At 35.6% G+C, this 11,790-nt stretch overlaps 2 protein-coding genes across 2 annotated transcripts; both read right to left on the reverse strand.

Annotated features, from left to right (window-relative positions):
• Positions 1-622: 622 nt before the first annotated feature.
• LOC132804525 (leucine-rich repeat extensin-like protein 3) lies at positions 623-2,107 on the reverse strand. The gene has a single exon (XM_060819126.1). It carries the CDS (start codon positions 1,833-1,835, stop codon positions 816-818), a length of 1,020 nt encoding a protein of 339 aa, XP_060675109.1. The 5' UTR covers positions 1,836-2,107; the 3' UTR covers positions 623-815.
• A 4,188-nt stretch (positions 2,108-6,295) lies between these two features.
• On the reverse strand, positions 6,296-8,007 carry LOC107410110 (GATA transcription factor 5). Its single transcript, XM_048479963.2, has 3 exons — positions 7,772-8,007; positions 7,322-7,660; positions 6,296-7,218 (listed from the first exon to the last, which is right to left on the reverse strand). The coding sequence occupies exons 1-3, from the start codon at positions 7,907-7,909 to the stop codon at positions 6,547-6,549; spliced, it is 1,149 nt and encodes a 382-aa protein (XP_048335920.2). The 5' UTR covers positions 7,910-8,007; the 3' UTR covers positions 6,296-6,546.
• Between the last annotated feature and the right edge of the window lie 3,783 nt (positions 8,008-11,790).

Below are 11,790 nucleotides of genomic sequence, written 5' to 3' on the forward strand. Positions count from 1 at the left end.
TACCACTACCATCACCAATATCTTCTCCAAACATATATATTTCTTTATACAGCATCACATGGCTTGCATTTGCACTTGCACTTGCATCTTATAGTTAATATTCAAAAGCTACAACGCTCATTCCACCCATTTCATGGCACCATTATTAGGCTTCTACTTAACAATTAGTATTATATATATATAAATATATATATATCCCCACTTGTACATGGACCCCACACCTTAATCTTAATTAGCTGTGAGCCCCAATTTTATCCATAAACTCAACCTTTTGGGCTCATGGAAAATCAGATTTTGGTTTCCAATTGTGAGGTCTGCACGCATAACTGGGATGATGATGAAAGATTTATTTGTAATGGTATTTTTGTAATATATAGCTCGAACCAAAAAGGAGCGCTAATATTGTTAGTAGCTGCAACTTGCCGAAGAAGCTGTCCCTCTGGGAATTTTATTAAGAGATAGGATGAATGCTTAATTAATCATCAGTTAATCGAATCCTAGCTAGTACATTTGGTACTGAAATAACTAGTTTATTATAGTTAATTCTATCATTACCATTTTGATTTTTTTTTTTTTTTTTTTTTTGTGGGCTGAAATTAATTTTATCATTACTAGTTGTACATAAACGTGATTTTTCCTAATAAGAATACTATATAGTATATGAAATTGGTAGTGGCCACCACACCAGCTAGGAGATGAAAAGGAAAAAGAAATTGTAGAGATAAGTAGTGCGTGATTGTCACTGAAAACAAAAGGTGGGGACAAACTTGCGCAGCAAGGGATATCACTCCGTTCTAACAATTGTGCAGCTTTTTTCAGACAATTTTTGCCGTCGGGTACATCGAAGTTTGTTCCTGTGGGGGCTGCCTCTGGTTGTCAAAAGGTCTATTGGAAAACTTTGGAAGTAGGCGAAGGGTATAAAAGAGGGATGTATGGAAGTGTGAGTTTATGCATGCACTGTCTAAGTAGTGGAGGCAGAAGATGAATACTACTACCGCTACTACTAGAGTCTTTGGGGCTCTTTTGCTTCTCGCAGTAGTTGTGTTAAGCCCGTCGTTGGTAGATGGGCTCAAAGGTTTCGATGCAAACCATGAAGCTACTCCATTCGATGCTACTTCCATCCCTAAGCTGTCGATTAAAGAACACAATTTGGTTGAAGGTAACCAGGGAAGTAATATGAAATTGTTGGATGATAAGATGTTTGTCAAACACAGCAACAATTCAAACAGCCATGGGAAAGGGGGAGGAAGTGGAGGAGGAGGAGGAGGAGGAGGTGGCAGCGGTGGAGGTGGTGGCGGAGGAGGTGGAAATGCGGGTAAAGGCGGGGGAAGCGGTGGGGGTTCTGGGAGTGGAGGTGGAGGAGGTGGAGGAAAGGGGAAAGGAGGAGGACATAAAAGCAGACATGGAAATGGACATGGTGGGGGTAGAGGAGGAAGCAGTGGCGGAGGTGGTGGTGGTGGTGGGGGAGGAGGAGGAGGCGGAGGTGGAGGGGGCGGAGGAAATGGAAGAGGGTATGGCTGGGGTGGTGGACATGGAGGCGGAGGTGGAGGTGGAGGAGGTGGTGGTAGTGGTGGCGGAGGAGGAGGAGGTGGGGGTGGTAGAGGTGGAGGCGGCGGTGGAGGAGGTGGACAAGGTGGCGGTTGGGGTTGGGGAGGAGGAAGTGGTGGAGGCAATGGGAAAGGAGGTTGTAATTGGGAATGGGGATGCGGTGGCCGTGGACACAGAAAATCAATGGGAGGGAAAGCGAAGACCTCTCCTGTCAGTCCGTGAGGTCTGTTACAACTATGCACGTTGCATGGCAATGAATTGGACGTCATAAGAAAGTGGACTACCATTTTGGTTTTTTTGACATCTCTCTTTAATTACCATATTAGCATATGAGACAAATAAAATTTTGCGGTTTTATGCATCACATTATCGATACCTTATACTGAGTGGGCTGCCTTTAACACTTGTTGTCTTACCTATTATTTGGGAACAATACTTGTGTACTAAAACTTCCAATACAAAGCTTTTCAGTTTCAAGTGTGATCTAATAATGTTTTCTGTTTATTTGATCTATACAGATCTTCTCAAAACTTGCTTGTTGATTTTCTTGATATATTCTTTTCGCAATTTTTAGAATTATGCTATATATTTCAAATTTTGCCTTGCATAAGAATGAAACCATATTTATTTACGTACGGAAAAACAAAAAAGCAATCCAAGTCTAGCGAAAAATAATTAATCTACTAATAGTTATCAAAAGAAATAATTATCGCGATAGAAAGTTCAATTGCTTCACCGTGGGGTAGACGATGTATTCCAACATTGCCGCATTTGTATTGCTGGTTGTGCTATTGGCTATTTTCGAAAATGGGAATTTTTTGGGCTAGACGGACTTTTGTCTTCTGCCATTAACTATGTTATCGTTAACCATTGGGTCGTACGGATAATATCCAAACCAGAAATTAGGCACGATATTAATTTAGCCCTAAAGTTCCAATGGGCCTGATAACGGCAAAAATTGTACTTAAGGCACCTTAAGGAATAGAAAGACGAAAAGAAAGATTATATTTTAGGTACACCATTGATATGGATAGATTAAAGATAGACGGCAAGAACATGCATGCATGGAAAGCAGGCAAAAAAATGTTAGTGCTGTGGGCATTAATATAGAGGCATGAGTGGAATTACTTTGGCCCATACCCGTAAACCAAGTTTATTTTTTCATATAACCAAAAGTTGGATTTCCTTATCCGACTCAACCAATCAAGCGTCCAAATAAAAAATTGCTACCTTAGCTTAAATATCAAATCAACCAGCATTTCCAACCAAATTAAACTCGCACTTCAACCAACACCAAGTTGGAACCCAAAAGGTACCCAAAAAGTGAACTCGAACATATCCAATTGGATGAAGCTGGGAAGCCAAATCATTTTTTTAAGAACTCTATTATAAGGCTAACAGAGTGGAGCCAAAGGCTCGTGATCAAACATAATGGTCAAAAAGGGTTGGGTGGAGGTGGGCACAATCACTACTCACTACCAATTTGTAGATGATGGAGAGAGAGAGAGAGAGAGAGAGAGAGAGAGTTTTGAGCTTTTTGCCTTTGGATTTTCCAAATGGAGTGCACAAGCTAATAATCCCCACATTCACTCCTTTAAGTGAAAGGCCGGCCCAAAATTTTGACCTTGTTGTCTTTCCAAATATCTTAATTATAAGTTTTATAACCAAGTAATTACACATCTCCATCAATATCATCATTGTTGTTGATGGCTATGCCCTTCCCCGAGGAGCGAGGGGAAACAATAAAGTAACTAAAAATCCTCACCCAATGTTAAATATTATACAATTTTTAACTAGAAGCTTTAAATTTAAATCCTCCTTATTGTATATTCAATTACTACCAAACGTTATGGTTTTTTTTTTTTTATATTATTTTTTATCCAACAAGAACAATTTAGCAATACTGCAAGTTAGAAAGCTTACCAATTTACATAAGTAATATCAAACAGAACCTAGTTTTATATATAAGTAAAACCTACAATAAAGAGAGATGGAGAAATATCTAAATCCAACTTGTCCGTACCCACAACAGTTCTATATATGAAATCTTGTTAGTGGTTGCATGAACAAATCGATTTTAACTCGATAATAACCATTGTATCCCAGCCCATCATATTCAATTCATATATGCATACAGTGAGTATGATTTTGAAGATGAATAATTATGTGCGACATCTTTTGTGGTATGGAAGGGCTGAGAATACCAAAAAGAAAATTGAGTTTATAGCATCTGGACAAACACATCCTCTCTACCCTACTTATTGTTGCACTATTATGGACGTTTGAGAGTGGTTGGAACTGGTGGGAGATGGCCATCACGTAATTGCCACTCAACAATTATGGTTGGGGCAAACCTGGAATTTTGCCTGCTTTTGGAATTTCCTTAGCGTCTTAGCTTTTTTGGGTTGGTTTGGTTTTGGTAAAATCTTAAACCAGACTTCGAATTGATTACAAGAAACCACGTGCAGAGCAACTAAGCGTCTGCGGACCTACCAATATAACATGATAAAAAATTCTAATTGTACTACTATACATACAAATTATCACGTACAGCTTTGTTATAAATTTGTATTTTTGTTTTCCTGTATAAAAATAATTATTAAAGATATTAATTTTATTTTCAATATGCAATTAAACATTTTTAAAAAGGTTAGAAGTATATTTTTTAAAGATGTTCATTAATTTACTAAATTTTTTTGAAATTATTTAATAAGTTATTACTGAACATTTCTAAAAAATATATTATTTAAAAATGTTCGTGAATACAAAATTAAAGAACTTAAAAAATGCTTAGAAGTACATGAATGTAAATTTTAAAAGTCTTTTATAAATGGATAACTAGACATCTCCTAAATGATACATTCGTTGAGATATTTAACATAATGAAATAGTTGCAAGTGTCATAGAAGAAGGTGATTGCCGACATTGTGGAAGGAGGCACAAGCTTTGCGGTGGTGGGCAGTGGACTTAAGTTTGGCTTCATTTGATCGACGAGTGAGAAAAAAAGGATTTCTCATTATTCGAGACGATATGAATAATTTAGTTTGGAAAAATTACATACAGTTTTTTTTTTTTTCAAAATTTATTTTTTATTTGTTATGTATAAAGAATAGTAGTATATAAAGCTGTTTTGGAAGCGTGAATTCAACAACATGATTGATCATGTGCTGTTGAACCTTTTTGATCAACCAATTAGATTAACTCATTTGGTGTGGAAAATTTACATGGTAGTCCTGCCACCAGGAAAAAGTTGAGGCAAAGATAATGAGGCAAGTGCTTTGCATAGTTGTTGCATTCGACCCGTTGAGCCAACGTTAATAGCCACCTCATTCGTCATGCGCCTCCCGCATTTTGTAATCTTTTATAAGCTCTCCGCACATTTTTCCTCTGCCTAGATAAACTTTGCCAGTTTGACTGAAGTCTATTTGACTCTGCGGAAGTGGTAATTGGATATCCAAAACTGATTATTGCTCAATACCTATCTTAATCATTGTCCTACCAGTGATATAACGTTATTTTTTAATATATCTATTTATATATATATATATATAAAAATTAATGACGATTTTTTATAGTATTAACGATTATTTTTTAAAAAATCGTTATCAATAATGTGATCCGTATGAAGACTGTCTACACTATAGATGGACTCTATATATATATATATATATATATATATATATATATATATGTGTGTGTGTGTCAAAGATAAAAATAAATAAATAAACTAAATATATAAGGAGTAATATTTTATACATAAGGTAACAGTTTAGAGCTGAAAAAAGAAATTTAAAAAAATAAAATAAAAATCTGCCCATATTCTACAAACCGAAAAACCAAAAGCTGTATTTGACCTTTATGGGTGATTAAAGCTTTGAGATGCTACTGCCCCAGTACCGCTACCCATAGTGCTTAACTTCTATCAAAGATTCCACCTACGGCTACTACTTTCCACATTACCTTTAATTTATTTAATTTAGTAAGTTTTCAATTAGTAAAGAAAAATAAAGACCTAAGTTAATATATATATATATATATATATTTTCTCGTTTTTTTGAAGAAAAAAATCCAAATACCTGAATACTGTACGCACAGCAACCTATATCCCATGTTAATCCGGCATCTGAGCATTTCACGTTCACATTATCATGACTTCCGTCCTCCAAAAGAAACTTTTTTTATTTTTATTTTTTTATATATGAAATTTCAAACCATATTTAAGGAAAGTTGTTTTGGCTCTTTTTAACTCTTATAAAGTTTCTCTTACAATGAATTTTTTTCTTTTTTTTTCAAAGTAAAAAAGGTTACGTCCAAGATGTCAAGTGGTATTAGTCCAAAACAGCACCAAAATCCAAATGGCATCGAAAAAGGTGAACAAAAGGACACCTCAAAGCACCTAAATGCCTAAATTCTCTCATTGGAATTTGCAGGCAATGAACCTCTCAAAAATTAAATTTAAAACTCCGTAGATACTACTAACCGTTGGATAAAGATAATTTATTTTAAGTCCGCGAAGGTGATGATTCTTTTTTGGAGAGGGCGTGAACCTTACGCCACATACACAAAATACTATCTCCTAACCTCGCGCTTCTTCATAATGTTTTTGCTTTCCAACGGCCAGCAAATAAAAAACATAAAAGATCGAACGGTTTCGAATCCACTCAAACCACTTACATAGCACCACCACCGTCTATAAACTGCATATAAATAAAAATAATCAAATGGAAAATAAAAAACAGAAAGAAAATTTGTTAAATCAGAAAAATAAATTTTTTTTAGAAAAAAGGTACATATTTTTAAGTCTTTCCTAATCAGTTACACAAGCCTTAGAAACCTACCGCACCCACCATGAAAAAAGCAATGTACATTAACTCGGGCCCGTTTTTGAACCGGGTTCAGTGCTTCCGGTTCTTTGTCCTATCTCTCTTCTTCTTCCCTATTTTCTAAAACCTAGCTATTTTTTTAGTTTCTGGTTTTTTTTTTTTTTTAAAAAAAAAATCAAAAATTGGGCACGTCTGGAGTAGCCAAACCGGACTCGGTTGTTTCCTTCTTCCGCCGCATCTCCAGCACTTTACGGTGGTGGTTAGAGTGTATCTCGCTGGAAAAAGTCGGACTGCATGCGGGTCTATATTCGGGTAAAAGCCGACCCGACTTGTACCTGACACCGCATGCGTTGCAGAGGGTTTTGGCACCCAGCGGACCAGTTCTCCACTGCGGGGTCTTCTGCACACCGCAATGGCTGCAACGCCGTGGCGGCTGAACTGAAACGCCACCGGACGAGTCCACCGACGGTTTTTTCTTCGGCTTTTTCGCCGGAGGTTTCTCCACGGAGCCAACCGGTTCAATACTTTGGGTTGTGTATATAAGCAAAGGGCTTGAAGGGGACGAAGAAGAACACGAAGAGGTGGAACTGGAAGAAGATTCCGTGAACGAAGGGGACCCAAGTGACCAAATACGACCTCCGGTTCGAGTCCGCTTGCTTCTGGCCTTGGCCGGAACAGGGATTTTGAAGCAGGAATTAACGGAAATAGGAATTTGCGGTTCGGGTCCTTTCTCGGTTTGGTTGTTGTGCTTCTCCGTCAAAATTCCGGTAGGGTAAGGTACAGAGAATTCTGAGAATGAATCCTCGACAAAATGGGATAACCATTCGAGGTCCGCCAAATCATCTGCCTGTTAAAAAATGGTACACCTTTCGTCAGAAACCGCAACTAAAAGTCCCCCGAATTTTTATTTTATTTTTTTTGTGAAATATAAAGAACGGGGAAATAGATACCGGAACGCTGAGTCCGCTTGTGGGTAAAGACCCAAAATCGTCTTTGGGTGAGAAACTGGTACTGGGGTTTAAGCTTTCCTGTTCTTCTTGGTGTTCTTTTATAGTGGAAACAGAGACAGAGACTTTTTCTTCCTCTTCCTCAGGCTCTTGGTCGACAAGCCCGTCTTCATTAGATAAGTCAAGGAGGTCGTCGACAAAAAAATCGTCACAAGCTACACCATTTTGCCCACTCGCGACCCACAAATCATCGAGAAACGCTTGAGGGCTCGGTTTCATCAGCATCTCCTTGCTAATACTTGTTTTCAAAGCTGTCTCAACGAGTTCCATTTCGGTTTCAACCTGAACTCAAAAGCCCCAGTTTGAAAAACACAAAGAAAGAGTAAAAATAAAAAAATCACCCGCTAAAACGCGAAAACAAGATTCAAATTTCAGAGCCTGGAAAATACGTACCTGCGCAGAAAGAGAAGAGGACAAGAACGGAAGAGAAGAGAGACTAGTGGTGGCTGCAGAGGAAGAAGGGATTGAAGAAGAAGAAGAAGTAAAGGGATGGTATTGGAGGAAAAAGGGGTGGCGAGTTCGGTAAAGCATTGAATGAGGGCTGATAGCGTCCGTGGCCCTATACTAAAAGTGCCCGTTTCTTTCTCTCTCTGTTATTTTGCTTTTTTCTTATTTTCTCTCACTAAATATACATATTTATATTATCTACCTACTGTGTATGTATTTACACTAAAATATACGTTGCAATCTTATTTTAAACGGTACTATTTCTTTAAAAATAAATACTTGAAATGCATTTTTTTTTTTTGGGTCTGAAATTACGAGGGATACCCTTGGTTTAAAAATGACATGGATTTTTTCCTGTGTCTGAATTTTGGTACAAATGGAAGGCCAGGTCGGACCATATCCACATGCTGCCACCAAAAATTTATAATTCTTCCATTTAATTCTTTTTTGAATTTTCAAAAATAGAAAAAAAAAAAAGAAGAATAAAGTATAAAAAAAAAATTGATAGGATGAGGACCGTTCCATTGTAGTCGACGTTCGTGACGACCTAGGAAACCGCCACCTTTCCGTTTCTTTTTCTCTTTTACTTTTCCTCTTTGGGAAGATTTGGCCCATCTCTTTTGACTAATTTACGTAATTTGCCCACCGCATTGATCGCCGCTCATTTTGGGTTTTTTCAGCACTTCAATCTTTTTGTTTTCCCGCTTCACAAACTCAATCTTAATATTTTTCACTTTGATTTGTTCAATTTCTATAATTATTTATCATTTCCATTTTGTCTGGGTCGTTTTAGTATGTGTTCATCATCGTCATAATATTATTACCAGGTCCATGCAAAAATTTAACATTAACAATAACCAATATTTTTATTTTCCTAGCTCTGCTATTTTTTTTTTTTTTTTTTTTAAGTCAATCGCCAATCAGGACACTGCTTTGCTTCAAATCAATCTTTTGGTTTTTTTCACTTTGATTTGTTCAGTTTCTATAATTAATTATCATTTCCATTTTGTTTAGGTCGTTTTGTAGTAGGTGTTCATGCATCGTCATAATATTATTACCAGGTCCATGCAAAATTTAACGTTAACAATAACCAATAGTTTTTTTTTTTTTTTTTCCTAGCTCTGCCCCTGTTTTTTTTAAAAGCAATCGCCAATCAAGGCACTGCTTTGCTCCAAATCAATTCAGAATTCCAATTTCTTTTCTTTTGACATTTCCCTTTGAATTTTATTACAAATGTATGCTACAACTAGAGTATATATTTTCCTACATACGTATTGCCAAAATATTCCACGCGTTAAGCAAAAATTTGATATTTTGACTATTTGATTTACTTAATATTTTTATTTAATTTCTGATAATAATACTGTAGTTATATGTATATTGGTATATGTTTCATCTTAATTTTGCTAATTATAACTCCTTTTTGTACATGGAAAAATTATAACTTTGTTGTAAAAGAAAATTTCGATACTTGATTACAAATGATCATGTAATCTAACTTTAAATGAAGCAGGTAATTAAACTCTTTAAAACTGAGTAAAAAAATTTCTCAACGAGGAAGGATTATATATCTGTTATGTAATCCAGCCATTAAACAATTAAATAAAGATATGATAAAAAATAATTAAATAAAGATATTAATTGGTTACTAACTGATAAATCTGGATTAATTAGCATTCCACCAAAAAAAAAAAAAAAAACACTTATTGGAATACAGAGATCAGTTAATATTTATCGCATATCTATTTTTTTTTTCTTTTTTTGAAATAACTCATATATATTTTCTGTTTAAAAATCGAAAATAAAACTGGTTTGCTTGATAAAGAGTTGTTGTTACTTAATTTGTTTAATAAGTTATTAAAGTCACTAAAGATAGTATATATTATGAAGTATGAACCGATAAAGCATGAGGGAATAATTTTTTGGTCTCTTAATTGTCAGACAAAAGATCAAAGGGCATGTTTAAGATAGTTCTTTAATATGAAAACATTATTTGGTATAAGAAAGAGAGCTCTCGATCAATGACATTGGTAAATATTGAGTTGGAATAATTAAGTGAAAAAAAAAATGTGGTAAAAAATTGGAATATAGTGGACCTCTCGTTAGCAATTTCGGTCATTAATTTCTTTGTTTTCATTTCGTTTCAAAAGCATAATTTGAACCACCACACAACATGCGTTTAGGCCAAACCATGCCTTAGAGAGAGTATAATTATTGAAAAGTAACTTCTTTTGAATCAAAAGTATGCTTGATTTTAATAGGCTATTCGCTAACCAAATAATGGCCTTCGGCAGCAAGTAAATCCAAAAAGTAATTCATATTTGCTTGTATATAAAATATGAAAAATTTAAGAAGTTGATTCCTTAAGAAACCCAATACAGCACTCGTACTTCTAGATACGAGCTACCACCTTTTTAATTTATTTTTATTTTGGGAAATTTGAGTAAATTAATCAGTCTATACTCTATACTATTATGCTGTCTGACAATGAGACGTCCTACTATACAAATAGGGCCAAATCATCTTATCCATTAAGCCCCGTGTCTCTTGTGGCCCGTATATTTCAACTTAACGAGGCACAAAAGTAAATAAATGAACCAAAAAATTCAAACACGTAGTTCCTACTATTTTCTCAAATGATTGAAGGGTGATGTATAGTATTTGGTACAATGCCATATTGTGAAAAAATAACCCAACTGTTCTATATTTCGTATCAAGACCAAGCCTTATTGGCTTAGTTCTTAATGGGGGAAAGAAAAAAAGTACATATGATGCATAGGGAAGTAATATAATTTTCCAAAAACCTCATTGGCTTTTAAAACGGCAATGATCATAAGTCTCGTGATAGCATCACAATCAAATCGTTCCGGTTGGGTAAATTGGTTGTCATTCTCTTATTCCTTTTGATTTCTTTAGTCTAATCGATTTTAAAATAAAAAAGAGTAACATTGACATTTGACACATCCTAGTCCTTAACTTGTTTACCAACCATTACAACAATATTTTAGTTATTTTATCAAGTTAATTCCTTTTATTTTTATGAAAATAAAACTTTATTTCATAATTCGATTTTGAATAAAAAGATTCTTATACTATATTGTTCAAAAAAATTCTATGTAAGTTAAAAAAGCCATCCGGGCCAAAAGAAAATCGAACCGACCCGTTGAGCAAGGCGGAAGCGACCAAAGGAAAAGAATGGAATTGTTTAATTCACCATAACACCATTCATAATGAGCTAGTTCTGCGACAGGACATGGACATGCCTTAGAAGCAAAGAGAGGGAAAAAAGTGAATCCTGACCAATGACGTTGGGCCAGCTTTTGTCGCCATGTAACCCAACTGAAATGATTCTCCACTCTTGTAAGCTTATAGAAGGGGAAAAAAAACACTTAATTATCAATACGAAACGAGGGCAGTTTAGGAATCTTAGATTTCTTCTTACTTTCCGTTATACCTTAAAAAATTGAGCTTATAGCTCATAATTAAAGTACCACTTCGCAATTAAAGCCATACCTAATGTCACGTGGTCCGAATCCTTTCTAGAGCACGTGAGCTTTGTTTTACCCCGTAATATTGATTGAGTATCAGGGGTAAGTTCGTCTATTCAGGAAGTTATTTGGATGGAAAACAAACGGAAACAAGGGGAAAAACAAGAAATAACGGAACAAAAGCAGGTAGATAGATAGTCAAATACGTATTTCATATTCTACCAGTAGACGTTATTTTACCGGGTAAACTCGCAAGAAAATTAGAAAGGAGCTGAGCCGGCTTCAAAGTCATTTTTCCAGCCGCCCAGATTGGTTTGATCACGTGTCGTGTTGTCATTGGTCATAGCTCCAAAGAGTGAAGTTGGCCCACAAATCTATGATCTTCAGTCTTTTTACTAAAAATAAATAACAATTATTTTTAGCGGTTTGGTTTTTAAATTTTGAATTTTGAAATCAGGGTTATTGGCTCTTTCTTCC

The sequence above is a fragment of the Ziziphus jujuba genome, chromosome 7 (genome assembly GCF_031755915.1).
Source record: "Ziziphus jujuba cultivar Dongzao chromosome 7, ASM3175591v1".
NCBI classification, from domain to species: Eukaryota; Viridiplantae; Streptophyta; class Magnoliopsida; order Rosales; family Rhamnaceae; genus Ziziphus; species Ziziphus jujuba.

Bases quoted from the DNA above. Each gene is read 5' to 3' on its own strand.
- LOC132804525 (XM_060819126.1), bottom strand. From the start codon at position 1,835: ATGGTAGTCCACTTTCTTATGACGTCCAATTCATTGCCATGCAACGTG.
- LOC107410110 (XM_048479963.2), bottom strand. From the start codon at position 7,909: ATGCTTTACCGAACTCGCCACCCCTTTTTCCTCCAATACCATCCCTTT. The intron at 7,661-7,771 runs GTACGTATTTTC...TTTTGAGTTCAG, and splicing joins CCTCTTCTCTTTCTGCGCAG to GTTGAAACCGAAATGGAACT. The intron at 7,219-7,321 runs GTATCTATTTCC...ATTTTTTAACAG, and splicing joins CAAGCGGACTCAGCGTTCCG to GCAGATGATTTGGCGGACCT.